General features: G+C 43.0%; 2 protein-coding genes across 2 annotated transcripts; both read right to left on the bottom strand.

Moving 5' to 3' along the window:
• Positions 1 to 3,150: 3,150 nt before the first annotated feature.
• LOC125525536 (ATP-dependent 6-phosphofructokinase 6) lies at positions 3,151 to 8,071 on the bottom strand. Its single transcript, XM_048690542.2, has 14 exons — positions 7,586 to 8,071; positions 6,935 to 6,981; positions 6,783 to 6,822; positions 6,636 to 6,698; positions 6,412 to 6,549; positions 5,697 to 5,855; positions 5,559 to 5,612; positions 5,299 to 5,367; positions 5,048 to 5,177; positions 4,726 to 4,766; positions 4,303 to 4,527; positions 4,104 to 4,149; positions 3,846 to 3,997; positions 3,151 to 3,573 (listed from the first exon to the last, which is right to left on the bottom strand). Exons 1-14 carry the CDS (start codon positions 7,904 to 7,906, stop codon positions 3,352 to 3,354), a joined length of 1,707 nt encoding a protein of 568 aa, XP_048546499.2. The 5' UTR covers positions 7,907 to 8,071; the 3' UTR covers positions 3,151 to 3,351.
• Positions 8,072 to 8,843: 772 nt separating this feature from the next.
• LOC125525562 (mitochondrial-processing peptidase subunit alpha) lies at positions 8,844 to 14,859 on the bottom strand. The gene is made up of 13 exons (XM_048690571.2): positions 14,681 to 14,859; positions 12,822 to 13,043; positions 12,449 to 12,745; positions 12,201 to 12,368; positions 11,954 to 12,121; positions 11,785 to 11,865; positions 11,566 to 11,632; positions 11,366 to 11,463; positions 10,303 to 10,375; positions 10,134 to 10,204; positions 9,998 to 10,047; positions 9,302 to 9,414; positions 8,844 to 9,221 (listed from the first exon to the last, which is right to left on the bottom strand). Exons 1-13 carry the CDS (start codon positions 14,717 to 14,719, stop codon positions 9,169 to 9,171), a joined length of 1,500 nt encoding a protein of 499 aa, XP_048546528.1. The 5' UTR covers positions 14,720 to 14,859; the 3' UTR covers positions 8,844 to 9,168.
• Between the last annotated feature and the right edge of the window lie 1,443 nt (positions 14,860 to 16,302).

The raw sequence follows: 16,302 nt of genomic DNA, 5'->3' as shown, positions 1-16,302 counted from the left end.
GGCTTGTAATTTACAAGTGAAAATACCAATCAAGCGGGTCCTAAGGATGGACTTTAGGAACATCGGCCATCTTTTTTCAAAAAAAAGTGAGCACATTGTGGTGCATAGAGGAGCAGTGGCTTCATCCATGGACGCGACATAGTTTGTTTCGCTTGGGGTTGTTTTAAGCTGATCCCCACATCCAGATACTTGATTTCTCTTTGACCAATAACCCAAGTGCTTGCTTGTGTGTACTCATTGTCTTTTGTTGTTGCTTTATTATAAAGCTGGGCTATAATATTCTTCTCCCTAAAAGGAGGTAAAAACCCAACATGTGCATCAACTGATAATGCACAAAGCTATCTAGTTTGTAAAGTTATAAGGTTTTGCATCCAAAATGGGAATACAAAAGACCATTGAAGCTAAAACAACAGTAAAACCACCAAAAAATAACATTACATGATGTGGGAATTGCTTTCATCTCCTAGGCTGCATGGAGCCCGGATATTTTAAAATAAAAAAAACTTGATTTTTAAGTTTTAAGACATTATGAAAACAAATACACACACATATGATTGTAAGTTTCACGATGAAATACATTTTGACATGAGCTACCCAAAATATCATTTACATATATTGCATAAAGACATATTTATCATGAAAGTTTAGACGCATGTAGTATGCACCTCTATGGTCATGTGTATTTTCAAAACCATTTTGGGACTTAAAAGGTTGGCTTTTCAATTTTTGAAATTTTTGGATTTCATGGAGCCCAGAAGCTAAAAATCCTCACTCTACATGATATCTCATGCTTCACTAAGTCTATTAATGGACCGTCATCTATATTGGTGGAATACATCCAAGCTATCGTTTCTCATAGGTTACACACATTTTTGTCCCAAAAAGGTTCGAACACTTACTCTGTTCAACTTGTACAGTCTGCAAGGTGGCTCATTTAACTCTTTTTTTAATCACCTATTCCCCTTATCCCACACATTAAACGATACGACATGTCAAGGATATTTTTTATCTTTGGTGAAGCAAATCTATAAAACTTTTCTTCTCTTACTGCCTCTAGGAGTACTTCACAAATTGGGATCCACTCTATCTAATGTACATGACTCTGATTAATGTTCTTTCATCTTAACTAGAAGGGTTGGGCGCGCTTTGTTGTGCCGTTGGTGTTTTTCTTAAATACTCACTATGTTTCAAAATTTGAGAAATTATTGACCAAGTCAAAATCGGGTGACCCAATTCTAATTGGAGACCACAATTGAATATGGGTCTCTAAAACTAGGGATCTTAGTGGCTTCTTTTTTCTAGGTGGTGAGAGGATGCGAGGGATTAATGCTATTTTATAGGTCGGTTGCTGCTAATTGATTTGAAAACTCATGGGACCAATCAAAATGGTAAACCTAATCTAAAATTGAATACCTCAATCGAATGAAAGGGCTGCAAAGTTATGGCACATAGTGAATTAAAGGAATTGAATGGAAAAGCTCCTTGAGAAATTGTTGACCCGGTCAAAATCGGATCGCCCAATTCTAATCTGAAGACCTCAGTTAATTGTGAGGCTATGAAAATTAGAAAGCATAATGTATAGTATAAAAAGATTAAATGAGAGAGCTTTGAGAAATAGTTGATCTGGTCAAAATTGGGTGACCCAATTCTAATTGGAGACTTCTATTGATTGTGAGGCCTTAAAAATTAGTATAAAAGAATGGAATAAGGAAGCTTTGAGAAATTGTTGATCCGGTCAATCGGGTGATCCAATTCCAACTGGAGACCTTAATTTAATATGGGCTCTTTAAAACTAGGGAGTTTACCGTTATAGAGGCTTCTTTTTTCTAGGTGGTGAGAGGATGCGAGGGATTAATATATTTTGTAGGTGCTGATTGATTTGAAAATTTATGGAACCAATCAAAATTGTAAACATAATCCAAAATTGAATGCCCCAATCGAATGAAAGGGCTTCAAAATAATGGGACATAGTGAATTAAAAGAAATGAATGGAAGAGTTCCTTGAGAAATTGTTGACCCGGTCAAAATCGGGTGACCCATTTCTAATCTAAAGACCTCAGTTAATTGTGAGGCTATCAAAATTAGGAAGCATATTGTATAGTATAAAAAATAAATGAGAGAGCTTTGAGAAATTGTTGACCCGGTTAGAATCAGGTGACTCAATTCCAATTAAAAACCTCAATTAAATATGAGCTCTTTAAAACTATGGAGCTTAGTGTTATGAACTACCACATACAGATGTATATGGACATATTTTAGATTGTAGATTCACGCATTTTGCTTCGTATGTAGTCGCTTGTTAAAATATGTAGGAAGACAAATATTTAGGAACGGAGGGAGTATGAAGCAGAATATCAAAACTCGGGGCTTGCTTTAATTAGTTCAAACTCATTAACAAAACATGATACATATATAGGTACTCCCTCCATCCAAAAAACTTGTCTCAAACTTGTTCCTTAAATGAATGTATCTAGTACTAACTTGGTGCTAGATACTTCCATTTGAAGGACAAGCTTTTTTGGACGAAGGAAGTATCAATTGCGTAAAACACCAAAGACAAATAACGTTGGTAGGAGTTAACCATCATCAACTCGGGGCTTGCTTTAATTAGTTCAAACTCATTAACAAAACATGATACATATATAGGTATCAATTGTGTAAAACACCAAAGCCAAATAACGTTGGTAGGAGTTAACCATCATCAGTCGTCACCAAGAGAACATACGGACAAGATTCAAGACACTAGAGTTAACTATCATCGGTAGTTACGAAGAGAACACACTGACACCATTCAAGACACTACTATAAAGTTTCAACTTATGGTATCAGATGAAAGGAAAGCAATTGAGTAGTAGTTATTATTACATTAAGAGCAAGTCTTAAAATGTAGATTCCTCCCAACTAAACATATTTTAAAATGTAGATTCACACATTTTGCTCCATTGGGGGGGGGGGGGGGGGGGGGGTCAAACCCCCCATACTAGAATCCCTAAAAAAACACTTACATTTAGGAACGGAGAGAGTGGATCCTAAAAGTGGCAAATGGTTCATTACAGGTTGTACAGACGAGAGAACAAAATGCAAGTATATATACCCCCATCCCCCTCCAGCAGAAGGCCGCTGCAGATTTCACAGGAAATGCGAAGCAAATTGGCAGGGCAAGAAAAGAACATTATCAGCAGTAGCAGCACAATAATACTGCTTATTTCACAGAACACCTGAACAGTATCCATACGTGCACTACTCGTACAAGGGATATCGTAAGGAAGTAAAACTCCGTGGCGTGGCGTGGCACATGTTCCTCAGCAGGATAGCAGTAGCTACTGTACACGGTTACAGACCAGCGCATCGCTATATCTCGCCGTTCGACGAAGTTGCTGCAGATTGGTCAAAGGCTCTTGCCACATTGTGGTTGGCGACGGATGGCAGTGGCGGCTTGTTGGCCAGCCTATCGGCCTCCCTGGCCTCGTCGATGTCCTTCTGGCTCAAGAAGCTAGGCTGGTTGGTCGACGACAGCAGCCTCGCCCACATCCGGTCAGTGATCTTCACCTTGTTCCGTGTGGACGTCACCCTCTGTAACCAAAAAGATATTTTTGTTTATGTTATGTTAAAACCATGTTTAACATGAGAGCAGATGAAATGGTAGAGCGCTTATAAATGGTTTAAATTATGTTTGCTAAAATGTCTTTGCCATGTCCTTCAGGTGGCAAATGTCAGATCTTGCAGGAACTGAGAAAAATGGGAACATAGGGTGCAACTGAGCTACCCATTAGAAGCTACATATGCATATTCAGTAAGCACATTTTTTCCTACCATAATGCACAAGATAACTTCAAGGTACTCACATAGAAAGGTATATAGGCATGTCTGCCATTGACCATCCCAACAGTGAAGCTGTATCCCGCCATTGCGCCATGGATGGCACTATGAGCCAGCAGTGTGCAGTAGACATTGTCTGCTGCATTACTCGGGATAGCTCGGATCATGTAGGTAGGATCTGCAGAATGTAGATAAGACTATTGTTAGCCTAGTGCTACACAGATCAACAAGTTGTTTTAGAACATTGTCCTCTATGAAGTAGACACAATTAGTCAATATGTTACCAATGTATTTAATCGTCATCTCCATCTTTTTGCTCTTGAAGTGGTCCTACAGTGCATTAATGAAATGAGTAAGTAAACTGAGTACTCCCTAAAATATTCATGCAACAGATAAGGCAACACAATTTCTAGTAAATACCAATAATAATTATGTCATGGAGAATGGAATCAACTCCAGTGGCAAGAAAATGTTGGTATGTACCTTAATCTTGTGAGTCAGCCAGAGACCAATATCAAGAAGCAGCTTATTTCCAGATGCATCTAGCTGATCTGAAGCGGGTATGCTTTTGGCAATAATATCCTGGCCTGCTCCCTCAGCAACAACAATAACCATGTGCTTGTTTTCTTTCAGCCTCCTCTCTACATATTGAAGCAACCCCCCTTCCCCATCCATATAAAACGGAGACTCTGGAATCAAGCAGCAATCCTGCGGAAATCGGAGATCCAAAGAAAAAATAAGTAACTCTTACATTGAGGTTAAATAATGAACATAAAGCAAGAATTCTAATACTAATGTTTGAGAAATGGGTAGGAATTAAGTCAATCATGCATGAATAAGAAGGAATGAACTAAAACAGAATATAGAATGCAACATCCTGGACAGTTATAGAAGGCATCAACTTACCACATCCCGGCTTGCAAGAGTAGCATACATCGCAATGAACCCTGCATTAGAGGAAAAGGAATTTAATGATAAGAAAATGTAAAGAGTTAGCAAAGTTGTTGTGGCTGAAATAAAGAAAAATCTAGCACCTTTTTTTCTGTATGCAGACTGTAAATACAATTAATAAGATGTTGAATAGTTTAACTAACACTATATATGAACAAGCTTATCAAATAATTTTCCTTCTATTTGTATAAATCTGACATTTGCTTTCAGAAAATGTATAAGAAAATAGCACGCACAAGATGGCAAGTGACTATGAAGAATATGTCAGAAAACTAACCACTATAACGGCCCATCAGTTTTACCAAGCCTATTCCATTCTCAGCACTGCAAGCTTCCACATGAGCTGAATTAATGGCACGTTGAGCCTCTTCGACGGCCGAATCAAAACCAAAGGACTTGTCGATAATCTAATAATCAAAAGACACAAGCAATCAGTAATGAGTCATCTTCCTATTTGTGGGCATATTAACTGATTTTAAGAAAACAGTTCTGTACAAGAAAATAAAGTAATTTGTAAACAATAATTACCGCTATGTCATTGTCTATTGTCTTGGGAACCCCTGCCACGGCAACTTTTAGGCCACGCTTCCGGATTTCCTGATTGTATTAGTAAGGAATAAAGTATTACTATTATTTTCTTCAAATGCAGAAGGAATAAGCATTGCAGAGTATCTTAGAGAAATGAACTTTTTAGGTATTAATATCTCTGTCACTAATGCATTCATGTACACTTACAATGAAAAGGTGGCCTATATGACTCAACATTTGTAGCATTATAAATTAATTACCTTATAGATCTCATATGCTCCCTTCTGAGTTCCATCTCCTCCAATGATATACACCTAAACAACATATCCGAGAGTATGAGTTCATGTCCAGTCAAAATGGCTATGTCACAGTGGTGCAATTTGAACAGTAATATTTACCTGATTAATTCCCCGATCCTGAATGTTGTCAACAATCTTTTTTGTATCATGACCACCTCGTGATGTTCCAAGGACTGTACCACCCCGTTTGTGGATGTCATTGACTGTCTTTGGTGTAATAGCAACATAATTGCTAGAATAGAAGCCCTTGTATCCATTCTATAATTGGGTAATAAGATTTTAAGAGACCACAGGTACCGAGTCATAACCAAAACTAAACATATGCAATACACATAACATGCCAAACTGCTCTAACATGATTATATAATTTTCACACCTACATTACACTGAAAAAAATCTGAAGAGAACATTTCACAAAAATAAAATAAAAATCACAGCAGGTCATTCATCTTATAGTTATGTCGGTATTATATAACAGATTCCAGTCAAGAAGTAGATGCATTGCAATCTGAAATGTTTGATAAGGTGTGACCATGATATAGAGATCTTACAGTACCTGGTGAGTTCTTCTAACAAAAGACAAATTTAGATAGACATGTACAAAAATGCGAGAGTAACATTTACAAGCATCTGTGGGAGGGACAAGTCCTATGGTTTTGTTGACATTGTAAGTTTAGAACAGGGCACAGACTTGTACTCCATAGATTGTTTGTATATTTTGGTCATTAGATTGTTTTGCCTCTTTTGACTGAAGGAACAGACAAAGATACAAGTATGTACATGGCCATTTAGAATAGGGCAGTATGGCACAAACCTGTATTCCAAAGATGTTGTTGACATTGTACATGTGCGCCAAGCCACACACCAGCTCCCTGATAACAGTGTTGAGCCCAGGGCAAAGGCCTCCACAACTTACAATGCATGCTTTCACTTCGTCTGACTCAAAATTAACCTAACAAGATTGAAGTACAAAATATTTCTGTCAGACAAGACGCCAGTGATGCAGTCAATAATCAAACGAGGTGCAAGTGACCGTACCCTCTGACGGGGTCCAGCGCGACGGAAGTGAACCCCCCGGCGGCTATTCTTTTGAACAACAACCTGTAATAGCAAATACAGCTACTTGTAAATCCACAATCGACCGTGCAACATCAGATTGAAAACATTGAGCGACACTCTACATACCTTTTGTGGTACGGTGTCATCTTCATTGACAAAATATTGCCTGATACCGATAAGAAGAGAAGTTCCAGTGTCACATATACAGCATACTCACTCAGAGACTTACCAAAGAGCGGAAGATGAAAGAAACAATATGTACGCAGGACAAGCCTTACTTGACGGTTGAATATGCTGGGTGGTCTTGTAATGGGTTCGGGTAAGTCTGCAAAAGCAATAAAACAGCAAACCATAAGCTCAATTCTCATGGTTTCACCTTTCAAACAAATTAAATTCACTGCGGTTGGGCACATATAGAAAGACCAACTTCTACAAATTCTCATAAATTGGCTCACGAATTTAACTGAACATGGCAGGGAGAAGCAGACAGACTATAGATACTAACAGATTACTACTTCTCCGGTATCGATGTTACCCGTTCTACCCAATCAAATCTCCCACTCCCAAAAGCAGAGCCAACGACAGTAACTTATGGCATCCACAGAATAGCCACAGCTTTGCTAGTATTCATCGGAGTTGCCCTCTATCTGTGGATCGTGACCGACAAATCAGCCACACTGCACGCTCTCAGGTCGAGTTTGATTTCGACAGTAGTGTCCAAAAACGGATCTGCATAGCGGAGATCCGAAATCGAGCAACCCACGCAAACATCGGGGCCAGGCTTGCCCCCAAAAAATGGGCAATCCCCGGCCCCGGACAATTTCGCTGCTCACGCACGCCCCACTGACAGTCAAATAGCTAAAGCTGCACCGCACAAAACCCATCACGAACCGAAACGAGCGGCCGAGCAAGGAGGGGCAGGGACTCACGGGGACGTCGGGGATGTAGTCGGCGAGGTGGGGCACGTCGTCGAGGACGTATCCGAAGTCGCCCTCGGAGATCTTGACGTATGCGGCGTCGGTGAGGCTGGCGTGGGAGGCGTTGCGGAGCGCGCGGAGGTTGGGGTAGGAGTCGCGGGAGATCCGCACGCACATGGCGGAGAAGGGCAGCGCCGCCTTGGCGTTGCCCCCGCCCTGCTGCTGCTCCCCGTCGCCCCCGCTGCCGCTGCCGCCGCCGTCGTTCTCCTCGTCCTCCCTCCGCTGCTGCTCGTCGTCGTCGCCGTCCGGCGGCAGGATGATGTGGGACGCCATGGGCGGCGGAAGAATCGGAATCGGAGCCGGGGGGGTTTTGGCTTTGGTTCGCTGCCGCGCTGTCGCGAGCCGACGGGTTTTAATAAAAAAAAATTGAAGACTGACTGACTGGCCGGCCGGACGCTTCTCTCTTTCTTGCTCGGTGGTGCGGGTCGGGTATAGAGGTGGGGGTGGGGCGTCGGTAGTCGGCAGTCGGCAGTCGGCAGCGGGGCGGGGAACAATCTCGGGGCGCGTGTGGAAAGCGGAGATGCGATGCGGCGAGCGGTTTGGTCCGGCGGTTTCGGCCTGCGGTGCTGCGGTATGGTGACCGGCCTCTGCGTACACGGTTTTATTTTACCGGGATCAGCAGCACTTGGAGACGGACTTGTCAATCGGGTGAAGCTAGATCTACTTTCCGAGTCTGTGTGCGGCACGACTGAAAATTTGTTACTCTGCCCCGTGCCGTTATCGGCCGGTTTGAGACCAAGGTCAAGGGGACGCCGTCATTGCATACGACTGGCTGGTCACTGGAACCAAAATCTTCCATCTCCATGGCCCCGGGGGCGTCGTCGCCGGTTTGAGACCGAGGCTCGCCCCCGGACAAACAACACACAAGCACGTACGCGTACAGAAAGCCAGTCCGCACGCACAGTCACGCCGTCCACATGGCAGGTAGCGCGAGTCCATTCAATTCAGGGCGTCGCCGTCGCATACCTTGCCTTGCGCCGCAGGAAAGGAACCCGACCGAGCGGATCACAGCCGCAAACGCACACATTCGTCAGCTAGTGGATAACAAACTCTTCTTCAGAGCTCGTCACCATATTGTCTTCTAAACGCCCAAAGCTGGATTCTCCAGCAAGAAATCTCAAGTGGACTTGAAAACGGTATTACGTTACTCCCTCTGTAAACAAATATAAACAAATATAAGACGCTTTAGGTCACCTAAACACCAGAAGGATGACAGGAGGGCGCCAAATCTGCTGTGGCATTCATATGTCATAAACCCAAAATGAACATATAGATGGATCATACAAGCAGAGTGGTACAGGTCTCTCAACTAAAACACCACCCGACGTCACCTGATTTAGGGACGACCCTAGTGTAGCTGCACGGTAGAGCACACACCAGATGACAGAAACCTTATGATTATTCATCGCTGTAATAACTAGTCAACAAAAATATAGCATCACTGGTTTTATTCCAGCCGAGGGCCGGTGCAGGGCTAAGGCTTGAAACTTCGGAACAAACTCCACAGGTCTGTCCAGGTGCCGACCGATGAACCATCACTTGGAGAGGAACTTCCGGCTGACGGACTCGTAGCTCGGGACGTGGATAACTGCAACAAGAACATTCAAGTTAGTCAGTGCAGCTCCTTCAACACCACGCGAGCCGCTAACTTGGAAGTATTGAACATACCATCGCCCCATGATGCCAATGTAAGCGGTGAAGAGATTATCTTCTGTGCAACCGTAGAGATGTCGTTCAGGGTGGTCGCCTCAACAGCTCTCACAAAGTACTCAACGGGCTTCCTGTAATTTTGACGATGCACAATGAATGGTCAAAAGACAAACAATGGTTCTGCAGAAATGCTGTAACAAAACCGACACTGCTGCAGGCATCATCACGTCATAAGATCGCTGGATTCCTTCTAATGTTGTGTGCTTTAACTGTTTTAGGCAGCACTGAATGGTCAATGGGACCCACAAGAAAACTATAGCTATACCGACTTGTTTGGCAAGCAAAAGTACTCCTACTTGACATAATAAGAAACTATCTACTAGAACCACGGTGATACAAAAAAAGACAATATAATCTTTCATAGTTCATGACATTGTCATTGGAAACTACAGCAGGCAGAATATAGGAGGCACAGAGGTGACAAAGACATAACTCTAGGCACAGCTTGGTTGAAAGCAAAGAAAAAGATAAGAGGAGAAAAACTCTTAAGGGGGTCTAGATGGACCATTTAAAGTAGTCGGTGACAACAATTTAGTTTTTGTTTACACTGTTCAACAAGACACACATTGCATACATATGATATGGAAGATATGACATTTAATTCGTAATACAGGGATATGTGGAAAATGTATTACGATACTCTTATGCACGTACCTTTGCCCATAAGTCAGAACCTGTCTTCCAATATCTTCAGATGCCACAATCTGTATGAAAGGAAAAGTAGTGCGAAGAGCATTTTAGGGAAGCAAGTCATAAAATTGGGATTTGATCAGGAGAAACAACAGCGTACTCTTGATTCCAAATTCATCAGAACTGCAGCCTTGGTAGCCTCTTTAGCACGATCAAGCTGCTCTTGAGTAACTATATGAGGTAAAAGACCGGGGACAAAAAGAATGTAACTTATTATGGTCAATCTAATCTGGAAACAGATGGTCTTGAGATGAAAAACAACAAGGAACCTTTTCCAGGGGTTGCAACTTCAAGGAGTTCCCCTGCTGCCAAATCCACAGCCGTTGATGCAAAATCTGGGCTCTGTTAGAATGATAACATGAGATGTCAAAGCCAAGGGGGGCACATAACAAGAGTACAATAACTGTAGAAGCTTGAGTAGACTGTGTCAGTGACAAAGCTACGCCTAGAGTGATGTGTCCAAGCGACATCACAGGAAAAAATTAGCAAGCAAAACCCAGCTATAAGTTACTGTATATGTGTACACAAATACTGTATACATGCAACTATTTGAGCTTTTGACATCATTAGGTTCAACTGCTAGCACCGCCACTGGACTATGTTCAGCCTTTAACTCGTATTTCAAGTTCAGGACGGGGAGGATTTAAAATAAAGGACTGGGACGTGGGACCGGGTAACTGACTGAACTAGACAGCATTAACCACCAGCTCACCTAGAAAATCTTAGACCACGAGGCATGGATATAGTTGACTAGTAATTATAATCTAACAAAATACTACATCATTGTTTCCCATAGTGACTTGTTACACCATATAGGACTGGGACCGGGTAACTGACTAGACAGCATTAACCACCAGCTCACCTAGAAAATCTTAGACCACGAGGCATGGATATAGTTGACTAGTAATTATAATCTAACAAAATACTACATCATTATTTCCCATAGTGACTTGTTACACCATATAGGACATATTTTTGTTCTTAAACAGATAAATATATGCCCATCTTCCTAAATTTTCCGTACTCATGTTTAATAATACTTAGTTGTATGAAGCATAGTTCACCTAGCCTGCAAATAAAAATGTACTGATTGGATAAATTTCGTAATTATAGAACACACAGCTTGTGCCATCAGGTAATACACATGCACAAATAAAACAACTCTTCAGAAAAGGGAAAGAGAGTATCTGAGTTGCATATGAAAATTATATTGAGAACACACAAAAATCTGAAGTGGTACTATCCATTATCAACAAGAACTTCTTCATTGTGTTTATTGCATTAATTTAGAATGATAACCATATTAGAAGTCATGCTCTATGAGAGGCTTACAGTGGCTGCATGAATTCCGAAAAGACCTGAATCATTGTAGATACTGTTGAAAGCAGAGAATGACTCGATCTGGTCATACTTGTTCAAGACACGGAGATCTGTAGGTAGAGGAGTATAGCTCATGTTAGGTCACTTACAGAACTATGCATGTGTATGGGCATAAGACAAGTATGAAAACATTGATTTAAACAGCAGCATACACAATCGAGAATGCATTCCCTTCCCAGGGCCACCAACAGAGAAAGACCCCCCTCCTCCCATGAGCATCTACAAACAGGTTGATTTATCTTATCTTTCAGCAGCAATTATATGAAAAATAGGTTTGCGCATTAGATAATATATAAAGCAAACCCAACAAGCCAAAAAAACAACATAAGTTAGTCCTAAATAATTACACCACTTTAAGATTAGTTACGCACCTGAAGCACAGTCACAATCATTGCAGTTTTCTCTTGGCGCCAGCCACCTGGCACCTCAAAAGCAAGTGCAATGTGCGTATTCTGATCACAGGAAATTCAATCTTAAGCATAAGAAAAGTAACAGTGCATATGCCTCAAGAATAATGCTGCAAATCAGCCAACAACTCACTGGAGAATCTGCTTGGCAACGATAGTCCCCTCCCACATACACCGATTTTGGCTCTTCATGACGTTTCACACCAGGAAGGTCTGAGAGCAGTGGTTCCGCAATCGAAACCAACTCATCATGTTCAAGTCCTGATGCTGCAAGAACCATCCTGGGAGCAGTGTAATTTTCCTACATTTATTTAACAAGTAAAATTGTCAAAGGGGGTAATTTCTCACTCAAGCATGGGAAACAAATCGCTGAATCTTACATGAATGAATTCCTCCAGGGTACTAATATCCAATCTCCTTATAGCAGATTCTGTAGCCATCAGAGGTTTCGCCAGTGCCCCAGAATACCCAGCCGAATGAAGTGCCTCCAAAAGCAGACCTTGTGGATTACTAGACACTTCAGATATTTCAGACTTTATCTTCTGGAGCTGTAGAAGAAGGAATACAGACCATGGTAAGTAAAAGGCAGGAAAAATATTTGTAAGTTTTAATCAAAATGACCAAGTACCTGCTCTTTGACCTCCCACTCTAAGAATGCTGGATTCCTCACACTGTCAACGAGAACTTCAACCATCTCTGGTGCATAACTCTTCAGTGCGTCATAGGTATAGCTCATTTGTTCACGAGAAGCAGATGCAGAGACATTTCCTCCGATGGCTTCCACCTCACGAACTAGCCGCAAGTGACTCCGATTTGCTGTGCTCCTGAAGGCCATTCTCTCTAATAGATGCGATGCTCCAGATGAACCAGGTGTTTCATAAATAGAACCACAGTCAATGTACAAACCCACTGATGCAGCCGCGCCCTGAAATAAGTCCTTAGGAAAAATACTGGCATGGACAGAACGAAAATACTGTGACATCAATGAGCATCAACAATACCGGTGATGTCTCTGATGCAATCTTGATGCCATTTGGAAGAGTAGTGATTTTTGTCTTGGATTGCTCAACAAAATCTGGTAGGGGTGGAGGAATTGTAATGCCTGGGAGCGGAACATCAAGAGGGGGTAGTTGGCTTGAGCCTCCGCCAAGAAGCCAGCTAAACAGACCACCTGAAGATTGCTTCACTACACTTGTGCTAGCAAACCTACTAGCACCATGATTCTGAAAGTCAGAAAAAAAAGTGTCCTCAAGATGTAGTATATGTCAATAATAATTAATTTAGAGTAAAACAACTCAAATGATGGGCAAACTTAGATGACAAGTACTACAATGAATATGACAACGGCCAAGGCTGAATTTCATCCCGAGTACATTTATAATATTGGGAAGAAAATAACTATTATAGTTAAGTACGGTTCAGACAAAAGGACAATATGATCACAGCTGTAGATCCAGATATTTGATCCTCTACACTCAGAAACAAGAGGGGAGCACCGTTGCCAGTTCCTCTCCCTCTTCTCTGGTGCTCCTCATATGTGTTGAGTGGGTAGAGTACCCACTGATTTCCCAAAGTGCTTTTAGATTTCTCAACGGTCGTCTGGTTTTCTTTCCTGCTCATATTTTCTACACCCTCCATTCACTTTTATAAATCGTTTCAGACAACTGAAAATGGGCTGCTTTGCATGTTGTCTGAAATGTCTTCAACGCCTTAAAAGTGAACAGAGGGAGTAGTTGTTTGTAATCTCTGGTGAATTCTTCAGGAACTATTCTTTTACCACAATGAGTTTTGTTGGTCCGATTTACAAGAATACAGAACGACTGTTAAAACACCTAGACCTGAAACCGACACTGGACTGAGTGGTTACAGGATGCAAAGGGCATGTTTGGTTCAAGGCTAACTTAGACACACATAACCTTAGGCAATGTGTGGCTCCCTAATCTTAGGTGATGTGTGGCTTACGATGAAAGTATGGCTAACAAAATTGGAGCCACAAGTGTGGCAAAAGTTGACAAAAGATTGTGTTTATGAGAAATAAGCCATATATAGGTAGTAAAGTGTGGCAAGCCACCACTGTGGCAAAAACCGAACACACACATAAAAAAATTGTAGCGTGCCTAAGGTTAGGAGTGCCAAGTTGTGGTTGGGAACCAAACAACCCTTAAATCACCAACAGTTTTCTTCTGACAAGCAATACCACTAACGAGGCTAAGTCCTACACATCAATAGAGATCATAGACGATGCACTTTCCATTGTCGTTGATCACAATGAAGCCACTGTTGCAAGGTATGTGATCAATGGTGAGGAAGAAAGAGAAATCCAGCACATTCATCGACTCATGTGACACTGACATCATGCCATTAGTTGACCACACAACTTACTCTTACATGTCACCAAGCAATCTATAGACCATGTCGAATCCTATACTTTGCACATTCAACAAACAACCGCTGCACCGATAATTGAGAGAACAAAATCTACAGCAAGCCTAACAAAATCATACAATGAATCAGCTCATCATTTCAGCATTTACAATCGTAGGAGGAGAGTCGACATTTCAGCTCCCAGCACCTGTGCCTACACTATTGTACTTCCAGCATAACAAAACCCGACCCATCTCCACATTTTGCTCACAACAACACACAGTACACACTACACGGCACGGGGATCACAGATCATATGCAAAATTACCGCGCCCATCTACTATAAGAAATCTGCAACAACTGTACTGAATCGGCAAACCGACCTGCTTGAGCAGTTCCGATCTAACCTAAGTCCGCTCACATGGACCGGATCGAGACATGCAACGGGGCCGCGGGAGGACGGCGGGGGAGGGAGGGGGGGGGGGGGGGGTCGAACCTTGAGAGAGCGGAGATGGCTCCCAACGGCGCGATACATGGTGGCCTGCGAGACGAGATCCCGGGGGCGCGGAGGCGGCGAGACGGTGGAGGGGGGAGAGGAGCCGCCGCCGGTGAGGGGTTGATGCGAGGGCAAGACACTCCGCGGCGCGTGTAAAGGCTAGCGGGCGGCCTGGATCCGCTTCGGGCGCTGCCTTGTGGGCTGCTCCCGGGCCGCAGACGGGTCGGGAGGGTTTTCATTCGGCCCACGGCTTGCGTCCCGCCGAGTGAAAAATCCGGCGCGAAATTCCGTTGGAGATTCCATCACCTGCGGCTGGTCTTTTTTTTTTTGACAGCGAATAGACTTTATTCCTCACATAATACACAAAAAAGAGGAGAAATAGAGTCCGGGATAGAACTATCCCAAAATCCCGAAGATCTAATGGTAAGAGAATTTCTAGCTAGGCTATCTGCTACCTCATTTGCTTTACGAAAACAATGCACAAAGGAAGTCTTTGCAAATTCCAACTCCATTTGCTTACACTCCCTGATGATAGCCGCCTCAGGACCAAAGTATGTTTCTTATTGATTAAAGGCTTCCACTGCAACCATACTATCAGATTCAATAATCAGTGAATTACACCCAATCCTTTCTGCGAGAATCATTCCATTTCGAACTGCAATTATTTCGGCTGCATCAATATTACTAACATGTGGTATGAACCAATTAGCTGTTGCAATAAAATCACCTCTGTCATCGCGAGCAACAGCACCTGTAGCTCCAGATAAATTTTCAGCACAAAAGGAGGCATCAACATTTATATTAACTGCCCCTCTAACTGGTTTCTTCCACATATGATCATATTTTCAAACTGGCTATCTAGGAGTTGTCGCTCTAACAAAGTTAGTGCAGATAACCTTAATAGCAGGTAGGGGCCGCCAAATGTGTGGCGGGTCTGGCGTCTTTGGGTGAGCCGTAGAAGGTAGTCGACCACACGAGAGCCACTCGCGTTTGGCGACCAAACGGAATCACCAAATCACCCGTATTAAACGCCGTTTAGAGCAACTCCAACGCGCAGTGTCCACGCGCATCCATTTGGATCAAACATACACAAATCGCAGCACAATATGTCGACAAACAGATGACCCATTTCAGACATAATTTTGAGCCTGGTTTGCGACGACGCGGACACGTGCGACGCCCACCCTTGTCATTTCCCTGGCCCGCCAGTCGGTGACACATCCACCCTCATTTCCCTTCCTTTCCAAAACCCTCCCGCCCGCTCGCCGTGGCCGACGCGCCGAACCCCCTGCCGCTGGCCTCACCTCCACCATCGACAAGACCCGCGTCGTCCGCAAAAAGGCGTCGCATCCCAAGAAGGAGATGATGGACGCGCGGCGGGCCATTCAATCGGCCAAGAGGGCTGGCCAGAGAAAAGTGCGCGCCGACAAGCTGGAAGCCGAAAACGCCACCACCGCCCAACAGGAGGCCACCATCGCGGACAATAAGGCCCTCGTCGCTACGGCCACGCATCAGGCCTTCCTCATACAAGGGTTCGACAAGGGCCTCGATTAGCATGGACTCGTCGTTGCCGCCATGGAGAACATCATTTTCGAGGGTGGCGTGTCCCTACAAGACCCAAA

This window comes from Triticum urartu, chromosome 1A (genome assembly GCF_056163025.1).
Source record: "Triticum urartu cultivar PI428250 chromosome 1A, HENAU_Tu73, whole genome shotgun sequence".
Taxonomy (NCBI): domain Eukaryota; kingdom Viridiplantae; phylum Streptophyta; class Magnoliopsida; order Poales; family Poaceae; genus Triticum; species Triticum urartu.
This window is presented reverse-complemented; position numbering and strand designations above follow the sequence as displayed.